Genomic DNA, 21,597 nt, shown 5'->3' with positions numbered 1-21,597 from the left:
AAATCAACGAGAGAATCAATATCATCTTTAGTAAATTCAGTATTCAATATTCAATAATTTCTTCAAGTTCGTCAGTCTTCAACACTTTTTTTTACATTTTAGCTGTGTGTTATTCAAACATAAGTGCATTTTCTCTCTCTCTCTCTCTCTCTCTCTCTCTCTCTCTCTCTCTCTCTAATGGCGCTACATCCCAAATTGAGCCTTAGCCTTCTCCAAACTATGCCTTCAACCTTGCCGGTCCCGCGCCGATCCTCTCCAGATTATATTTTAATAGGTCCAAATATCTTACTTAGGGCTTTTTGTTCAAAGACTTCCAGCTTTCGTATTCAGATCTATTCTGTAACTTTTAACAAATCGAATAGAAATGACCAAGTCGAATCGTAATTACCTGAAATCGGAATGTTGGATATCTATCGCGTCGTTTTTGTGTTTGGATTAGCATTCTGTAACTCACATCGTAATCGGTGTAAATCGAAAACGCGCTTCTACTTGACGCGCTCAGAAGTTGGTGGCAACCCCGCACTAAAAAGAGAAATAAGTGTTCTGTGACGTTATGTTACTGGAAAGGCTAGTGCGCGCGAAAAATTTATCAAAAAAGAAGATTATATTTCAAGCTTGTCGTCAAGTAGTTTTGATTTGTTTTATTTAAGTTTACAAAATTCGTTACAAGAATACAAAATGGCAAGCGGAACACCAAAGAAAAAGACATCTGCTGAGCCGTTAAATTATTTAGTAAACTTTATTTAAATAAATAACACCACAGACTAAAAAAAATAAATGTCAAAACAAACGTCAAGACCAATTTCAATGTCGAAACTTGATAATTGACAGAAATCGTCGAAATCAATTTCTACACAACATTCCGATAGTAGAGGTCGAGATGAGTTACAGAATACCGATTCCTAAAATTCCGATCCGACTTGCTGACCTCTATTCGATTTGACTCATTTCTATTCGATTTGTAGTTACAGAATAGGGCTGAATGTGTCTTCTGTCATCACCGATGTCTTGCATTCATAACCTACTATTGGTCTGATAATAGTCTTGTAGACCCTGATTTTCGATCTCCAGTGTGTTTTTGGAGCGGAACACATGGGCGAGTGAAATGTAAGATTTGTTTTCCTTTATTATTCTTCTTGTATAAGTGCATTCTATTTAATAAATAATTTCCAGTGGATAAAACCGTCAGACGAAACCGTCATTCTCATAAAAGTGCCGAAAGTTGTGTCCATCTATTGGTGAAGTGCTAAACTGCTCCGCTAGAATTTACCCACAAACTGAATTAACCGATATAAGCATTTAAACTTCATATAGTTGTGTTTATTATAAAGGTGCGTTTTCACCAAGTGCGAAAAATGTTTGCAAATTTTTGCAAATGATTGCAACTGGTAGCAAACAGTTTTATTTGGTTGGTGTAGACAGATTTAAGAACGCTCCCAAACGTTTGAAGAAATGTGAGAAATGTTTAGAATTAATTGAATTTTAAAATTGAAACCAGAAATATGGAATGGCAGTCAATACAATAATACAATGAATTTAAAAAATTCGACGCCTGTTGTGAAATAGCAACAGAAATAGTGTGGACGAATCATTTAGAAGTTCTACTGAACTTCTCCTTTTTTAAAAAATTGACATCCAAAATCTACGATTTCTTCTTTTTTTTTATATTCTCATGTTTTACTAACTCAAACATGATTATAAAACTATTGGCACATATAACTTCTCTTACTCATTTACAACTTACTCAAATTCTCGAGTTCCTGTTTTTGACAAACTCTGCCAAACATGAGTTGGCAACCGTTAGCAAATATTTGCTAATGTTTGTGGGTAGATGTTTGTAAATGTTTTTTGGTGAAAAACGCACCTTAACTTACACACCGTATAAAATCATTGCATATTTTTCACCTATAATATGAACTCACAGTTTGTAAGTAAATTCGCCCTGTTATTGATGAGTGGCAGTGCGTGGTGAGTTGTCGACAAACTACATTAAATCTAAAAGAACGCAACAAGAATGTTTACATTTTTCGACGTGCGAAAAATTCATTTACTTAGTAAGCGACAGGTTAATTATAAAATGAAATAATAATAAATATAAAAGTTAATTATAAAATTATAAAATTAAGGAAAACGATGAAATATGATGTTTGAAATTTTACAGATTTTTAGCTGTTGGCATCTTTTAGCTTTAATGTAGTTCGTAGACCACTCACCACCCACCACCAGCGAATACTTATTGTGTACCACTTACGCTATACGTATTTACTGTGAAGGAAAAATACAAAATGTAGCTCATTTTGGTGTAAATACATAAAAAATATTTAAAAAGTAGTCAGACTGTTAAAATGCTTATGAAAAGATAAAACAATTCTGACGCTAATTTGGAAAGCCATTAAAACATTCACGTGCATCGATGCTTAATTTCCGTTCACTATAGATCTTTTCGTAGTTACGCCACAGATTGACCTCCGGCTCGGTGGATAAGTAACAAATACAGATCCATATCTAAAGTATACTTGTTTAAGTACTATGGCTCACCTACGCACCTTTTTTAATCAAGCCGACGATCCGCCGGTCAGTCTTCGGCGAATTAACGTGAAGGAAAATGATGAGAGCAGAGAAACCGAACGGTTGTTAATAAATAATACAAACTAATAAAGTTAATATTAGAAATAACTTATTAATTGAGGTACTCAACTCAATGTGATGCTGTAGCTAGAACAAATTGCGTAGAAATAAAATATTTTGAATTGTGAAGATTTTTTCATTAACAATGATTAAGGAGCATTTTTTCATTAGCCCCAAAATTCCTAATAGAAAGTATATAATCAAGATGTTACCTGTCTAGTTTTTTGTGACTAAACTATTTACTTCGTTGCTGTGCCTACCCTACAAAGCACTTATAGTACTGACAGTACAGAGAAATAAGGTAAAAATATACCTATCCCCTTGGGAACTTTGACCCAGCCAGATTAGTCCAGTTATTTGGTAATTACCTGGAAAGTTTTCCTGGAGTTTTGAAAATTGGTAACCTCATAGATTTTGGAATGCTCTTTTCGAAATTTAGCTTTGCCACCGAGAATCTCCGCTACGGCGATACGAGACTAATAACAGTTTCTTTACAATATATCCTTTCCGACGCACTTTAAGAGAAAAACATTTATTTACAAAATTAAATTAGTAAAAATTTCCTACAATTTATGTATTTAATTTTTTATGTAAAATTAATAGTCTTTTGCGAACAAGCGTTGCAAACTACACTTTTATTTTACGTTTTGGAAAAAAACTCATTTTCACACCACCTGAAGATAGAGTAAGTAGCGCGTTTTTTTATCGTGATGTTCCTTGTAGGCCTAATCTACATGTGATGCGCATTTTTGAAATTTAGCGCAATCTCCTTCCCCCTTCCCGCTGCTGTTCCTGATGGACCAGGCGTCGCGACTTCGTCTTGGGCACCGATCCAGACGTTGCAGACCGAAATTCCATTCGCACTATCTGCTATACGATTATCAGACTCATTACAAGCCTCTTTGTTTTCGATTTCATCAAACGCAAGCAAGCAATTTAAGTAAACAGAGCCTGTGAGACATGTTCACTCCTAAGAATTACGTTTGGGTGTAACAATTATTCATTGGAGCGAGGTGTATTAACTCCAGTTAAAAACAGGAGTCACTCCACCACGCTCCAATGCTCCAGGCCATCCCTTTCCCCCTATATAACACTCTGATGCGCAATAGGGGCACAACTATCAGCCAAATTCTTTTCATGTGGAAGTCCTGGGTACAAGAACTTCAACACGATATTCTAACCCGATCAATGCAGGCTAGCGAGACGCGCTCTTTTCCTGCTATCTCTAGTGACGTATCATCGAACTGAAATTGCTTGCTCGGGCCTCGGTGTTCGAGAATGTGGGCCCTTTGTGTCCAGGTTTTAGGCTTTTGTTAATTTTTTTTTGAATGGCTGTCGCCTCTTTGTTGGCATCTTTTGATTTTTTTGGTGGCCAAAGCCTTTATTTATTTATTTTTATTACTTTTTTTGAAGGTTGTCCTAAAAATAAACATCAGTTAATAAAATTTTCAGTAATGCGTGCTGAGGCTTCTTCTGTTGGTAGAGCTACGAATTATCTAGGCTTTATGTGTTTGCCAGAATTTGCTGGTTTGGTCTTTTGTGCTTCCATCGATGTAACGCATCATACCTTATTATCTCTCGCAGGATCGGGCTTGGATGATTCTCTAATTCTGCAAACCTAATTCAGGCTTTTTCTGACAGTTTATCTATCACCATTACTTATTGCAGATCTCTAAACAGAAAGCGTTCAGCGACGTATCTGGGTACATTTGCCGCTTCTTTGAGGATGTTATTTTAGGCTGCTTGTATTTTCTTTTTACTTGAATTGCTTATGTGTCCCCATGCGAGAGATGCATATGAGATTATTGAAAGTATGATGCTGTTTATCAGTCTCATTTTCGTCTTGGTGCACAGTTTGCTTTTTCTACCTATGAGTCCTCTTATTGATGCTCTGGCTGTTGCTGTTTTTTGGACGGTTGTGTCTATGTGTTGCGTGAAGTTTAAGCCTTGGCCCATAGTGACTTCTAGGTATTTTGCCTCTCTTTTCCATTTAATGGGATTATCTTAAACTAACAGCTGTTGCTCTGGGGTTTCTCTTTTCTTTATGAATAGGACTGCTTGTGTGTTTTTTGAATTGATTGCTATTTTCCATTGAATACACCATTCTTCAGTTTCTGTGTTTGGCCATAATTGCTGTGTCGTCTGCTTAAAGGCTGAGTAGTGTTTCTGGTGTTCTTGGAACATCTGCGGTGTATATTGTGTACAGTAGGGGTGACAGGACTTCATATGGCACTTCAGCCTCCGGAGCTCCATGCTTGGATAGTACTTGTCCTATTCATACCCTGAAGCTTTGGTTGCTCAAGTACGAAGAGATCAGTCTCGTCATAGCCTCACTGTAGTTTGCTCGAAAATAGTAGCCATTTCTTCGTCTACATCGTAATAATATGGAACTTGCGAATTATTATAAGTACCTCTACACTTTGTACATATAACGATACGATTTTTTCGGCGTACATTAATTAGTTTCATTTTTCCTTGATAAAAAGGGCAGATGTTGTATTACAGCCACTGAAAGCCCGCAGAAATTAAATATGATCTACAGCTGTTGTACCGATAATACCCTTAGTGAAATATGTTTGTTAAGAAATTTTTTCTTTTCCTGGTTTAAAAAAATTCACCTTTCATCGCGTACATAGAGCTGTCAAAAAAATAAGAAGATCTATATCTTCACCGCCCACATTATGGTATAAAATGCTGGTGAAACACTTATGGCGGTATTGATGATTAGTATATCCTTATTTTCCGAGATTTGTGAGACCATGACATTCTCAGATTCAAATTTTGTCTTCGTCATTTTGATGAGGCGGTTCTTGTTCGCATCATTCCCCAGGAATTTACCTTGTGACACAGTTGGAATCATTGTCTTAGTAAAAAGTATGTCTAATGAAGCAATGATTCGAGATCGTCGGGATTACGTTTGTTACCTCTTCAGTATATCTGTCGAATACGATCATGGTATTGAATTTATATTTCGATCGAACGTACGTGATATAGTTATTGGAAATAGATGAAAATGGTTCACCGCAATGTCAAATGACTCGATGTAGTAAGTGTTCTCCGTCGATTACGTACATTGTGTCCATTATATCCATGCTTAAATGCGTCTTCTATATATAAGGAACATTTTGAAGACATAAATTTTGGCGATACAATCGCATATGTCACAATAGAATATTTTAGAAAAATATACAAAAAAAAACGTGGTGGTGTAGATGAATGATACTTTTTCGAGACGCCAAAACTATTGATTTTAGAGAAAACCTGTAAAGATATAAACTGTAGGAAATTTTCTCTACTTTAATTTTTCTAGGTGAATGTTTTTCTAGTGAAGTTCGTGGGAAAGGAGATGTTGTAAAAACTGTTAGTAGGCCTCATTTTTCAACGAAGTTAAAATTCGGAAAGATCACATCAAAATTTATCAAATTCTCAATTTTTAAAACTCCCGGAAAACTTTCCATGTAAATCCGTTTTTTTTTGACCAAATTACTAAGCTACATATCTAACAAATGACTTTTATGGACGTAGACACTTGTTTCTATTTCGTCTTTCTCAGATTTTGTAGAGATCCTCGTATAAAACCAATAAATTTGTGACAATATAACTGCTCCATTGTTATGGGTAAGGAATGATATTAAACAAATAATAAGATTGAGATTGTCACTGGCTTTTCTAAAGTCATAATTATGGAAAACTTATGGGCTATTATGAAACAATTATATTTTTTTGTTGTTGCGAATATTAACTGCATCGGGAAGTAATTATTTTTATTCTGAGAAAAAATTCTAGATGAATTACTAGACACAGTCTTAAATATTATTGAACCAATTAAAGGAATGTAAAGGAAATAATTGAATCATTTCAGAGAATGTTAATGGAAATAACTCTTCAATATTTTGTAAGTTGTAATGTGATTAATTTCATGTTTCTATAAAATAAAGTTAATGTTACTCGAACAAGAACAGATATTTTAAGTGGTTATAATTACTGTAAAAGGAAAATGTGATATTGTTTATTTTTCACTTACTAATTTTTCTAAATATATATATATATATATATATATATATATATATATATATATATATATCTATAGAATTTCTTCTGCAACACAGACTATATGTAATGAACACCTATTTAAAAAAAAAACCCAAAGAAAGTGGACTTGGCAATCACCAAATGGCTTGAACAAGAACGAAATTGACTTTATCTTTACTAACAAAAAAGACGCTGTTGAAGACGTAACTGTATTAAATCAATTTTCAACCAGAAGTGACCACAGAATGGTTAAAGCGAAGGTAGTCTTGTAAGTAAAGAAGGAACGAAGAAACATGGTAACAAGGACTAAAAATGTTACGTTCACTGCGATTACTAACACAAGGGCATACCAGAAAGAAATAGATAGAAACCTTCAGAATGACTTGTAAGATAAAACCGATATTGAACAACTTAACGAAAGGTTGGTAGACGCTCTAAGGAAGGCACAGAAGAAATGTCAAGTTAAGCAAACAAGGAAATATGAAAAACTTACAGAAGGCACAACTTAATGCAAAAAAGAAGGGAAATGAAAAATAAGCACACAGTGAACATCACAGAGCTGAGGAATTTAAATAAAACCATTTCAAAAGCTGTTAGGAAAGACATAAGGGATTTTAATACTAAAGAAACAACTAATACCATAGAACAAAATAAAAGCCTTAAAGTTCTAAAACGAAAATTTAAGACAGGAACCAGGAACATTTATAAGCAAAAAAATAGACAAGGACATGCTGTATATAAACAACAAAAAATTATGAAAATTATTGAAGAGTACTATAGAACATTATATCATCGAAATGCTCATATTCCAGAGGTGGAAATCCCAGCCATACAAAATCAAGTATCAGAGGAACTTCCAGATATAACCGAAGATGACATCGAATCAGCGTTGAAAGGTATGAAGAACAGCAAATCAGCTGAAGAAGATGGCATTGTAAGTGAAATGCTAAAATAAGGAGGCGAATGCGTCATAAAAGCTTTAAAAAACCCTTTATAATGCCTGCCTCTTTGAAGCAGTTTCACCAGAAAAATGGAATAGTGCCATTATGATAATATTGCACAAAAAAGGAGATGTAACAGAAATTTGAAACTACAGACCTATTAGCTTGTTATCTCATTTATATAAGCTCTTTATGAGAATAATTACTAACAGACTGAAACCTAAGCTGGATTTTCACCAACCATTAGAGCAGGCCGGATTTAGGAGTGGCTTTGGAATGAATGACCACCTACAAGTAATAAAATCCTTAATAGAGAAAGTTACAGAATACAACAAGCCATTGATATTAATATTTGTAGACTTTGAGAAAGCGTTTGACGCAGTCCAGCCTAGCTCCATTTTAAGAGCTCTTACAGAGTGCAGTATTGATCATAGGTACAGAACTCTTCTTCGGAATATATATAATAGCGCAACAGCTGCAGTTAGAATGTATTATGGCAACACAAATACATTTCCCTTCGAGAGGGGTATTAGGCAAGGAGATACCATCTCTCCTAAGCTATTCACCGCTTTGCTGCAAAGTGCTATGAGAAACAATAATTGGGAGAATATTGGAGTTAACATAAATGGAGAATTTCTGAACAACTTGAGATTTGTAACGACATAGTCTCTATTGTAGACCAGGTAGATCATGCCTGCCAGCTTCTTTAAGACCTTCAGAGATCGTATACACGAGTTGGACTTAAAATTAATTTCTACAAAACACAATATATGACCAAGCTAGTACTGGCGAATAACTGGACCATGAGATTAAATTAGGAAGCGATTATCAAACAACAGAGCTAAACACGAGAATAGAACTGGCATGGGCGGCTTACGGAAAACTGAGAGAAGTCTTTAGATCAGATATTCTCATGTGCTTGAAAAGAAAGGTCTTTGATCAATGTGTACTCCCAGTTCTAAAGTATGGAGCAGAAACATTGACCCTTACCAGAAAAGTAATCAATAAAATACAAGAGACAGAGACAGAGTATCAAATACAATAATTAGGAAGAAAAAACTGGTGTTACTGACGCAGTTGAAAGGATTACAACATTAAAATGGATTTGGGCGGGGCATATTGCCAGATTAAAAAATGGAAGGTGAACTAAGAAAATTCTGGAATGGAGACCTAGACACGATGCTTATCGTAATCGAGAACGTCCTCCAACAAGGTGGTCAGATGACATCAAGCGCATTCAGCAGAGCTGGATTCAGGGTGCTCAAGATAGAATGCATTGGAATTATTTACGGGAGGCCTATGTCCAGCAGTGGACTCAAAACGGCTGATGATGATGAATTTTTCTAAATACCCAGTCTACATTTTTTATCGATGTTTTTTGTCTCTGGGTTGTCTCTTGTTTTTAGAATTTCTTCATTTTGTTTCGGTCTCGATTACTAAATTTTGTTTTGTTCATTCTTTTTTATTTTCATACTTTTAATTTTTTATTAAACTTTGTCTAGTTTCATTTTGTTCTTTTTTACTGCCTGCTCCATCGTAATAATTGTGGAAGCCGGTTAAATATAGCAAACAATATTGCAAATAATGGTTAAATCTAACAATATCTTTTGTTTTTAACACTTTCACAAAATCTGATAAATGTCTAGGATGACACGCCACACGGAAACGCATTTTGTCCGGGACGATAACAACTCCTAACGTCAACTAGGAAAGGAATTTGAACAACCAACTGACATTTTAACTTATTGAGTCATACGGAATCAATCAGCGGTGCTCCTAATAGATGGAGAATATACAGATCAGGTCAAAATTTTAAGGGGAGTGAGACAGGGATGCATGGTTTCACCACTGATATTTAATCTGTACTCACATTTTTGATGAGGCTCTAAAAATATTGATTAAGGCATCTCAACAAATGGAGTCAACCCCAATCACCTGCGGTATGCAGATGATACAATAGTGTTTTCCAATACCATAAAAGTGCTGCAAAACTTAATGAACAAAATAACGGTAACAAGTAGAACATATGGACTAGATATAAACAGCAGCAAAACCAAGCTAATGATCATCAGCAAGTGAAACATAACTGGAGCAAATCTGTATGTAAACCAAATTAAAATATGCATGGACGTTTGCCGTGATCGTTAAATAAAAAACGTAAACGGTACCAAATAGCGTGCGCACACATCGATCTTTGTCGACTGACCAGAGGACCAGTTGCGTTTTTTGGACACTGCTTAAGGTACGTAGCAACAAACCTTTGTGGATTAACAAACGTCATCTAATTGAATGTCGAGAAGTGTGCGTGCAAAGCATCATCGATCGAACCTTTATCGACCGTCCAAGTCCAAATATGTTGTTCTTAAAATGATATGGCTTTATTTATTGCTTTTTATTGCTAATTTATTGCTTTACAAATTAATAATTCAAGTATTCTTACTTGGAAATTTTATTTTAGCTTTGCTGTTTACTCTTTTCGTTTTAAATAAATACTCTACTACATTTTTAAATATGTTTTTGAAACTATTACACATGTATTAAAACGTTTAAGCATAAATTACTCAAATATCGTTGACTTGCTCCTAATAAAGATGTAAAATTTGGAATAATTAACAAGTCAATCCCCGCTTTGTAAACAAAAGTTTGTTTTCTTACCAATTTATTGCAGATAAGTGTGAAAACTCAACCTCCAATTTTTTCGTTTTTTTCATAGATCACATTTATTATCACTGGTAAATCAGCTGATTGCACTAACCTACAAAATATGGTAATCAGGTTATACACACAAACTTTTTTTCCAAAATTATGCAACCAACGCATAAACACTCTCAGAATCGGATCTAAAAATTTTTTATTTTAAAAAATAAAATATAAAGCATTTTTCACGAGAAATTGCTTTACTAATTTAATAAATCAATGAAACAACATAAAGATTTATGTTTATTTAGGAAACCTCTGATCTAGTTAGTAATTAGAGGATATTCCTAAGCTTCTGTTATAAATGTAGAACATAGTGATAACTTGAAGGTACTAATATGATCTTTTTCATTTTCAAATAAGTAAATCAGAGATGAAAAAAATAACCAAATCTCTGAAAAATGGAAAATCCCCTGGTCCTGGTGATATCCCTGCAGAATTAGTGAAAGCCGGCACAGACATACTCCAGGAACAGTTAAAACTCTTATAAGACTGCTTGAATGGGGTCGAATTACCAAAAAAAATGGAAATTATCTATCATGTCAACTATCCACAAAAAGAGCAGCAAGGATCGGTGTAAAAATTACAGAGAAATTGCGGTAAACAGCACAATAAGTAGGATGTATGGGAAACTTATTAAAAACAAAATAGAAAATGACTATAGAAATTACGAAGCAGAGGAGCAAGCTGGTTTTAGAGCTGAGTGATCCACAGTAGATCACTTGTACTCTATTACGCAAGTTATTGAGAAAAAAACAGCCGTCAATAAAGAAGTTCACCTAGTATATGTAGACTTACAAAAAGCATATGACAGTGTACTCCTCAGTAAACTATGGTCAACGCTACAGCAAACCAACATTAAGCATGGTCTTATCAAAGCAGTCCAAAGTCTGTATAATAGAACGACTGCAAAAATTAAAACTGGATCAAGGATATCTGAGGGATTTAAGGTCACGAAAGGACTAAAGCAGGGTTGTTGTATTTTGCGTACCCTTTTCAAAATTTATCTGGAACAAGCACTCAAGCCGTGGAGAATCCCTCTCAATGACGAGACTACACTGTACACCTTATGTTTCGCTGATGACCAAATACTGATTGCTTAGGATCATGTCGATTTAAGTTACATGACTCGGAAGCTAATCTTCTTCTCATTGCGCCGTCTCCTTTCGAAGGTTGGCGATCCAAATGGCAATTGTAGTTTTGGAAACTGCTGCGCGAAAGATCTCTGCGGATGAGCGGTTGAACCATCTCCTCAGGTCTTTCAGCCACGAGTTCTAATAGAAGCTAATAGAAGAATATAATAAATGGGGTCTCGAAGTCAACATTAAGAAAACTGAAACCATGTATATTGGAGGCCAAAGCAGTCCATTATATTAGACGATGGGGTAGAAATTGGACACTGTGATGAATACAAGTACCTGGGTATGAAGATAACTCAAGATGGAACACTCGATGCTGCTATAAAAGATAGAAACATACAGGGTAGAAAAGCCATATCCATGATGAACGGCATTCTGTGGGACCAAACAATATCTAAAGCCAACAAACAACTCATATACAACACCATACTTAAAAGTGTAATCACATATGGCAGTGAAGTTTGGCCAATGAAACAAAGAACAGAGAAACTGTTACTAGCAACATAAATGGACTTCTGGAGTAGAGCAACAGACAAATCAAGTAGAGATTGGATAACAAATGAGAGAATATGAGAAATTATGGGAGTCAAGCATACAATAGTTGATGACATAAAAACAAAACAGTTATATGGTACGGCCATGTACAGAGAATACCAGATGATATGATTCCGAAACAGATTTTGATGTGGACACCACAAGGGAGAAGGAAAAGAGGAAGGCCGAGAAGAAGCTGGAGAGAGGGAATTGAAAAAGAACTTGAGGAAAGACAAATCCCTCCAGGCCTATGGTCAAATAGAGAAGATTGCTGCAAACCGATAGTAGTAGTAGTAGTAAAAAAAATAAGTAATCATTCTAGTATCCTATTAAGAGTATTTAAGTTACTGTATTCATTACTCGTCTAACTCTTTGTTTATTTACTTAAAATTGCAATTTTCCTATTACCATTAAATCCAGCCAGTCCAGTCCTGTTGGGATTACTTAGCACCATTCGCATTATAATCACAAGGTACTCGTGTTTGTATTTGTTTCAATCTCCTCTTTTAAACAACATTTTATTATATTTACTTAGACTGATTAAACAAGGGCATACAAAATATCTTAAAGAATTTCATGTTATGGTTCTATAAAAACTTACTTCATCAAAAAATTATCTGGTATCTTTTAGTATTTTCTTCGGCATGTCGAGTTGTAAAATATGTTTATACTTGACTATTATCTGAATATAACTCCCTGAATGCACGAGTTCATACCTAATTAAAAGGAATTGTGGAAAGAAATAAAATTTTAAGAAGCAATTCTACAGAGGGCAAGAATACTGCAACAGAAGGGGGACAATTAAAGTGGAAAGCTAGTATTATGAAGAATGTAAAACGAAATTAAAGAAGAGAAGAGAGGCAAGATTTAAAATGGTAATATATATTATATATATTAATGGTAAAATAAATGTTTCTAGAGAAGGAAGATAAGAATTTAATAGATGATCCTAAACGAACCAGAAGTAGGAAGAATACCTTCCCTTTTCAGAAACGGTACTACCAGTCTACATGTAACAAATAAAATACTAGCTAGCCTAACTTTTTAACATCATTATCATCTAGCCTCTAACGTCCACTGCTAAACATAGGCTTCTTACATGATTTTCCAAGTCTGATTTTGCTCTGTCTGAATCCAATTTGTAAGAACTTTTTATGTGGCATCGGTCCAGAATGTAAATAGCTACGTCACCAATACCAACAGACCAAAGATCCAGATGCAGGGCAGCATTTACCATTTTACCAGAAACTTATTTAGATCGAAATGAAACCAATGTAAGAGTACCTCCTGTATTATGTAAATTTAAGCTTCTCAGGATCAGTTTTTACACAAGTAATATCCCTGAATTATATAATAGAATACCCACCGTTTCTGATCATACTAGCTATTAATGAAAATCATGAGCAGGCAACAAGAGAACGGCAAAGATTTTATAGCAGATTATAGCAGTTCGTAGCGATATTCTTTCGTTATGGACCTAAACTGCCTGTGCTTAAACCTTGAAATAATAAAAAACATGGAGAAGGTAGATTAGGTTGAACATTGAAAGATTATTGTTCTAGAATTAGTTCCATCAGTTTGGATTGCATTTCGTTAGTTTTTGTTTCCTTGCAAGTTTTTTCATGTTAATAGAAGAAGAAACGGTTACAAAGGATGATACTTGATGAGGCTATTTTTGTCAAAATATCTAAGGGAGGATCTTCACTGAGATGCTCAGACCAAATAAAGAACATGACTGATTCTTGAAAACAACATTCACGGCACAGTTGAATGGACAGCAATCCAAAAGTATAACATCCTTACGAAGGACCACTTGTATTAAATCATTATTCTGATGAGTTGATGGGTTCATTCCTTTTATAAACAGTTCTCTAATATAGAATTTTACTATTCCTTTAATTAATCTTTTGTATTATAAATAAGAGACAAGATTAGAAACACCAGATAAGACGTAGAACGAAGATTAGGGATATTGTGGAAGAAATTGCAAAAATGAAATGGCGCTGGGCAGGTCACGTAGCCCGATATAATGACAACAGGTGGACACGGAGAATTCTAGAATGGAGACCAAGGACGACAACAAGAAGCACGGGAAGACCTCAAGAAAGATGGGTAGATGACATAAGAACAGTGGCAAGCAAACAGTGGATTAGATTGGCGCAAGATAGAGAAAGATGGAAGCAATTGGGAGAGACCTACATTCAGGAGTGGATGGAAAATGGTTGACAAAGAAGAAGATTATAAATAAATTTTTTCTGATTGATTCAATAATATTCCAGTACATTTCCTTTTGTAAAGGTGCATTTAAAAAACTAGCTAGAAAAAAATCTCCTGGAATAGATAATCTCCCAGTTGAACTATATAAAAAAGGTTGCCATGATACCATAATGTTATTACAGTAGCTTATAAAAGAAATATGTACACAGAAATCCATCCTCAATGATTGGAATATTAAAAAAATTTGCAACATATACAAAAAGAGGATATCTTTGAACGCTCTAACCACAAAGAAATTATGCTTCTAAATTCAGCGTATAAAATATTTTCCACAGTACTATCTCACCGTATGATAGTAGGAAAATACCAGGCTCGTTTCAGAGTTGGTAAATCGACAATTCATCAGACTGCATCCCTGAAACACATTTGAAAAAAAAAACACTGAAATATGGCATTGATACTCATCACATATTTATAGACTATAAAGCAGCCTACGATGCTGTGAATAGAAGAGAAATCCACAAGGAAACTAAGTTCCTGTAGCTGGCTGTATACCATTTATCCCAAAAAAATTATTTAAAAATCTCTTGAGTTGCTATCAACAAGTCCTCGTAGACACTTTGTCTCAGAACCAGCAACCTCCAGCAGAGTCTTACGTTGCCATCAACTCATACATCAACTTCTCTAAGGTTTTCTGCATGATTACAGAATCCTTTTTCGCTTCTAGATTAAAAATTTTTAACTACTGTGTTAATTAATGTTAAAATAATAAATAAAAAGTAGTATATACAGACTTGCCATGTCTGTGTTGAGGACTTTCCAGCCCAATCTGCTAAATACTGAAGATCCCCTACGCATATCAAATCTCCTCGTACACAGGCGAAAACTAACAGGGTTTAATAAACACATTAAAATGTCTTCCAAATCCAGAGTATTTAATTTGTTGAAATGGTATACCCTTAACTTAGTTGTCTTCTAATTACAATTGACGTTTTAGTTCATATTATAGATTAACGTCATATATCTTAAATAAATGCCGCCATTTACTAAAGTACCTTTGACTGCATATACTTTTCCGTATCTATTGGCCTATGTACGCTCTTAAATCCTAACTTCTTACATCACGACAAAATATTATTGAAAGTCCAGAGCAGGAAAGTCCGATGATGTGACCTTCAAAGAATTGAAGAAGAATGTTAATGAATAAGTTGTGGCCTTTTTGATAACAATATTCTTGATTATAATGTGGGCTTTAAATCCCTCTTTTTCAATGAGACAAATTCGGTAATTGGCTCATTACGCACTGCTTGCAGTATTTGTAAGGCGTAAGTCTTATGTCATGCCTCTTCTTAATAATGAAAATTTTCATACAGGGTAGTGTAAATACCGGTTTTATACTAAAGCCATTTTTGTAATGGATTTATCCATCCAAGACTAGGATGCAATAAACGAGACCTCAAATGATGAATATATAATCATTATGGGGATTTTAACGCCTGTGTTGGCAATGATATAGTTGCAGGAATAAACAGCGATATAATGAAAATCCTTAATATTAATAAAAAACAAGACAACACATATGCGGAAACGAAATTTAAAATAAACGAGAACTTAAGGAAAGTCAAAGAAGATAATGCGGAAACTCTAACTATTGACCAAAAATGAGGAAAAATTCAACATGCCCTTGTGTCAATTGGAAAAGAAACCCTCAAACAACTTGGAGAAAAAACAAAACCTTGGATGACAGTAGAACTTCTTAAACCTATGGAAGAACGAAGCAAACATGAAGCAAAAGAACTGAATAAATACAAAGAAATTTAGAGAAACACCAGAAAGAAAATTCGAGAGGCAAAAGAGAGGTGGCTCTCCGACAGATGCAAAGAAATAGAAGATCTGGATAAAAAGTATGATAGCTTTAATTTACACAAAAAATTCAAAGAAATGACAGGTTCTAGAAAACGTACAAGAACGAATATCCTTAAAAATGATAAAGGGGATATTATTACTGATATGAAGGAGAGATTATGTCACTGGACCAATTACATCCAACAACTATTTAATGATGAAAGAGAAGAACTGTCATTAGAAATCACCGAGGTTACCGGACCACCAATATTTAGAGAAGAAGTCATCTATGCCATCAAAAACACAAAAGAGGACCAGATGATCGAATTATTAAAACTCATCGATGAAGATGTTATTGATGTAATGGTTGAACTCTTTAATCTAATATATCAGACTGCCACAATCCCCAGACAATGGGGACCTTTGTAGCAATTCCCAAAAAGCCAAGTGCAACCACTTGCTCAGATCACAGAATAACAGTTTTAATGAGTCACACACTTGAAACATTTTTGAAAATAATTCACAGCAGAATTGTTAAAACGCTTGAATATGAAATTAGTGACACACAATTTGGCTTTAAAAATGGTATGAGTACAAGATATGCTTTGTTCGGCTTGAATGTGCTGGCTCAGAGATGCATGGACATGAATCAGTTCATGTACTTATGTTTTGTAAACTTTGAAAAGGCATTTGATAAGGTTCAACATAAAAAGCTTGTAGATGTATTAAAAAGCAAAAATATTGACAATCGTGATATGAAAATTATATCTAATTTATATTGAAACCAAACTGCCAAGGTAAGAATACCAACCAGTACACCCAAAATATCAAAATACAGAGAGAGTTGCGTGCTGTCCCCACTACTTTTCAATGTCTATAGTGAAGCGGTATTTCAAAAAGCGCTCTCAGACTCAATAGAAGGTATATCTATCAATGGAGAAGTTTTGAATAACTTACGTTTTGCAGACGATATAGTAATAATGACGGATATCAACAATGATTTACAGAACGTAATGCAACGCCTTAATGAACGCTGCCATGAGTACGGACTGAAGATAAATTTAAAGAAAACTAAATGCATGATCATGACTAAATCTGCACATGCAAATATCCAATTGACTATTAAAGATACTACAATTGAGAGTGTTAATAACTATAAATACTTAGGAACATGGATAATATCAGATGTAGACCAAACCAAAGAAGTTAAGACACGCATTGAAATAGCACGTGCATCGTTTATTAAACTTAAAAAGTTTCTTTGCTGTCGGGATATAAGGTTAGAACTACGCCCGAGAATGCTTCGATGTTACGTGTTCTCTACTCTTCTTTATGGCTTTTAAGCGTGGAGACTAAAACGAGTCCATCTGAATAAGTTGGCTGCCTTTGAATTTTGGTGTTACAGAAAAATCCTACGAATATCATGGATTTAAAGAATGTCAAACGTGGAAGTAACTAAAAGGATAGGAAATGAGGCGTAAATAATATTAATTATCAAAAGACGAAAACTAGAGTACTTAGGACAATTATTATTACAACTTATTATGCAAGGCAAAATCCGAGGTTGCCGAAGACAGCTACGATCTTAGCTATATGGTAAGAAAACTGCAAGAAGAATATGAGGTGGCAGGTCTAAACATGAATATGACAAAATGTGAATATCTCTCAGTGGGAACAGATGAAATATGTGACCTAGTCTTGGAAGACGACAAAATCAAAGGCGTGCAATCCTGCAAATATTTGGGGGTCATTTTCAACAAGAAAGGAAATAGCGCAGATGAAATCAGGGAAAGAATAAACAAGGGCAGAGCAGCGACCCGTGCCTTAAACTCTCTTCTCTGGCAAAAACAATTCGACGAGAAACCAAAAAACACATTTACGGTAGTATAGTCCAAAGTATTACACTTTACGGTTCGGAAGTATGGGACGTCACCAAAGCTAATAGAAACAAACTTATGACGACAGAAATGGATTATCTGAGACGAAGCTGCGGTAGATCGAAACTGGAGAGAGTTAGAAATATCAATGATGACATAGAAAGAAAACAATTAATCTGGTTCGGACATGTTAAAAGAATGCCAGAGTACAGATGGCCTAGGAGAGTACTGGAACGGATCCCTCCTGAAAAAAGAAAGAGAGGACGACCACGGAGAAGTTGGCGCAACGATATTGATGAAGCAATGGCGGCAAGAGACTTAGAAGAGGCAACTGCATATGACAGAAAAAGATGGAAATTGGGGGCGGAGAAGCGGCGACAGCCGTAATAAATCCGTTATTATATATTATATATAAAATCCGAGGTAAGCGAAATGTGAAAAGATGAAGAATATCTTGGCTTAAGAACTTAAGGGAATGGTTTGAATGCAGTAGTGCATAACTTTTTAGAGCGACAGTCAACAGAGTCCGGATAGCCATGATGATTTCCAACCTTCGATAGAAGATTGAACTTAAAGAAGAAGAATGGTTTTATATTTGTCTGGGTCATTTTTGGCTTCTCTTTCCTCGTCCATTAGTTTCAGGATCTCATCTGTCTTCCATGATTTTTTCTTCATTAATCTGTCTGTCTTTATGTGTTTATCGTTTATATTTTGCACTATATCTGTAATATGTTTGATCGTTTTTTCTTCGTTCTTTTATTGTTCGTCTCTAATTGCAGTCACTTGCTCGTTTAACGTGGCTTGGACTCTTATCCTCGTATCAAGGTCTTTCAGTATACGTATGTCGTATGATTGTGCTTTCCTTTTCTGCACTGTTTTGAGTTTGACTCGAAATACTCCACCCAGTGCAACGTGGTCTGTCTCCAAGTCTGCTCCAGAATAAGTCTTGACGAATAACAATAAATACATATAATAGTAGATCTTTTGCAGCATTTAGTAGGTTAAGTAATAGATCGATTCCAGGAGAACTGTTTTTTTTAGGGCAAAACATAGAAAGCAAGATCAAGAGCACGCGCAGTATTGGAAGAATGACAATTTTTTAGCTTAAAAGCTTAAAAGTTTAAGGGAATGGTTTGTTATTAGTTTTATTTAACTATTTGGGACAACTGTGTACATTTGGAATCGCAATAATGATTTACAACCTCGATAAAAAGGGGAAATTTTAAAAAGAAGGAGAGAAATCTAATTTAGTTTTAGAAAAAGGTTTTAACAGAGATATTATTTATGTGACGGCTTTGTTTATATTGCGTAGATTGAAAAATGTTAAACCCAAGGAGGGTTCGTGGACTTGTGCTTTTGATTTTTTTGCGTAAGTTATAACATTTGATACATACTAGAATTGGTCGTTTAATTTAACTGATTTTAGTTTCTCTTTTCTTTAGGTTATAGACTGTTTCGTTAAAAAAACTTTAATTTAAAAATTTATTAAAGCAGTCCTAAACCTTGTAAAATTAAATAAAAATTAGAAAACTTCGTAGACATAGAGATAAAGACGCATTCTGGAATGCCCCTGTAAGTGCATACCCTATGTCTTCGGCACAATTAGTGAAATTATAAAATTAACTTATGTAGATGCGCGCATGTTTAGTATATGAAGAATGAAGAGATTAAGCTTAGCACTTAGTCGCTGGACCATTCGAATCGTTTACAGTCGCAACTCGGCACTCCAAGGCCCAACATCGTGAAATTCTTCATCTTGTTCTTCCTAAGTCGCGAGTGCTGAATACGCTACTTTAGTCATTTTTGCGTTTTTCTCAAGTGGAAGTTTGACTTTTTCGAAAGACATGTGTAAGTGAAAGGGGCCGTGTACAGTTCGGGGTAGTACGTTTTCCGAATATTTTTGGTAAGTATTTACAATTGACTAATTTTTCAATATAAATTTTAGTACTTTTTAAAATAAATTCTAGTTATAATAATTTTATTGTAACAATTTAGGATATATTATTAAAAATCTCGTATTTGAGATACTTTTGGCTTAAGGAAACTTAATGCTAAGGAAAGAAAAATGTACAAAATATTGAAACAAATTTTGAAAATAAAACTTTACATTACTTTTAATAGTTAACACATGAAACAGTTAAATAAATGTCGATATTTAAGAAGGTGGAACATTAGGAGATTCAAACCACGAACAGAACTAAGTACCAACATGTATCTATCTAGTGTACATTATTCTCTCTATTTTTGTTATCTGCGTCTTTTAATCTTTTTCACTTACATATTTTTAGTCTTAATATCTCCCAAGCATTTCAGAACTCGTAAGACTACAACTTTTGGTTGGAGATCTGGCTCCATTTTTTTTTAAAATTTTCCTTCACTGCTGTCAGCCCTTGTGTCCTGGATTTTCCTTGTTTCCCATTTCCATCATCCTTATTCTAAATGCGATCTTAAAAACTCTCGCTTGATACATCCCTTCTACATGGCCCAGTCACCTTATTATTTAGGATCTAATTTAAGCCGCTATCGAAGGACTGTTATACATTTTCTTTATATTTTTACGTGATTGTCTTCGCCACTTTCTATTCTTTTTTATATATATATATTTAGGGATTCTACAGTATTCACTGCCTTCCCTCGCTCAACCGTTTCCATCTCTCTCTCTCCCTGTTGTTCCATTCTCCATCGTTTAGTCCTCTCTTACTCATGGCGTCGTCTACTTCGTTCCTCCAGGATTTTCGGGGTCGTTCTCTTTTCCTCCTTCCTATGGGACTCCATTCTGTTATTCTCTTTATCCATCTGCTGTCGCTAGTTCTTCTTACATGTCCATACCACTTTAGTCTTTTTTGTTCTATATATGTTAGTATGTCTGTTTCTATTGATGTTCTTTGCTTTATTTCGTCATTACTTCTCCTATCCATTCTTGTTACTCTGCAGCATCTTCGCAGGCATTCCATCTCTGTTGCTACTATCTTACTGCTATTTTTCTTGTTTATGATCCAATTTTCAGCCCCATATGACATAATACTTCGCACTAATGTTTTATAAATCTGCGTTTTTGTCTTCATATTTAGGTGTCTATCCCACCATACTGAGTTAAGTTGTCGGATTGCTGTTCTTGTTTGTCCTAATCTTTGTGTAATTTCTTCCTCTGTTGTTGCCTTTTTCGTGATTATAAACCCCAGGTATTTGAATTTATCCTTTCCTTTGATTGTTACGTTGTCATCAATCTGTAGATCTTCTATGTCTTCTTCACTTGTAGATAGGTACTCTGTTTTCGCGAGGTTAATATCTAGGCCAGCCTTGGTATATTCCTCTTGTAGTTTTTTCATCATGTAGCTGAGGTCGTTTTGGTCTTGTGCAATCACTACTTGATCATCTGCAAAACTTAACGTATATAGGTATTCGTTCCGTACCGGTACTCCCATGCCTTCGCATTTTCTTTTACATGTAGTCAAGGCTTTCTCTAAGTATATTTTGAATAGGGTTGGAGATGTGGAACAACCCTGCAGGAGCCCTTTTGTTGTGGTGAAGTCTTCTATGATTCTTGTTCCCATTTTAATGGACACTTTTTTTTCTTTATACAGAGCTTTTGTAGCTTCTATGAGTTCCGTCTGTATTTCTAATTTGTACATTGCCTCCCATAGTTCTGACCTTGGTACAGAGTCATACGCGTTTCTCAGGTCCACA

At 34.9% G+C, this 21,597-nt stretch overlaps 2 protein-coding genes across 2 annotated transcripts in view; one reads left to right on the top strand and one right to left on the bottom strand.

Annotated features, from left to right (window-relative positions):
* Pbp49 (proximal sequence element A Pbp49) overlaps positions 1–10,352 on the bottom strand; it is a 29,664-nt gene extending 19,312 nt beyond the window's left edge. The window contains exon 1 of the mRNA XM_072527775.1: positions 10,257–10,352. Coding sequence (XP_072383876.1) covers positions 10,257–10,312 — 56 coding nt within the window. The 5' untranslated portion in view covers positions 10,313–10,352. The remainder of the gene's footprint in view (positions 1–10,256) is intronic.
* A 9,234-nt stretch (positions 10,353–19,586) lies between these two features.
* Positions 19,587–21,597, top strand: part of LOC140439034 (fibrillin-1-like) — a 144,921-nt gene continuing 142,910 nt past the window's right edge. The window contains exon 1 of the mRNA XM_072528670.1: positions 19,587–19,813. The gene's annotated coding sequence lies outside the window, so the exon portion shown is untranslated. The remainder of the gene's footprint in view (positions 19,814–21,597) is intronic.

Source organism: Diabrotica undecimpunctata, chromosome 4 (assembly GCF_040954645.1).
Source record: "Diabrotica undecimpunctata isolate CICGRU chromosome 4, icDiaUnde3, whole genome shotgun sequence".
Lineage (NCBI taxonomy): Eukaryota > Metazoa > Arthropoda > Insecta > Coleoptera > Chrysomelidae > Diabrotica > Diabrotica undecimpunctata.
The sequence above is the reverse complement of the archived record's forward strand: the minus strand, read 5'-3'. Positions and strand labels throughout refer to the sequence as shown.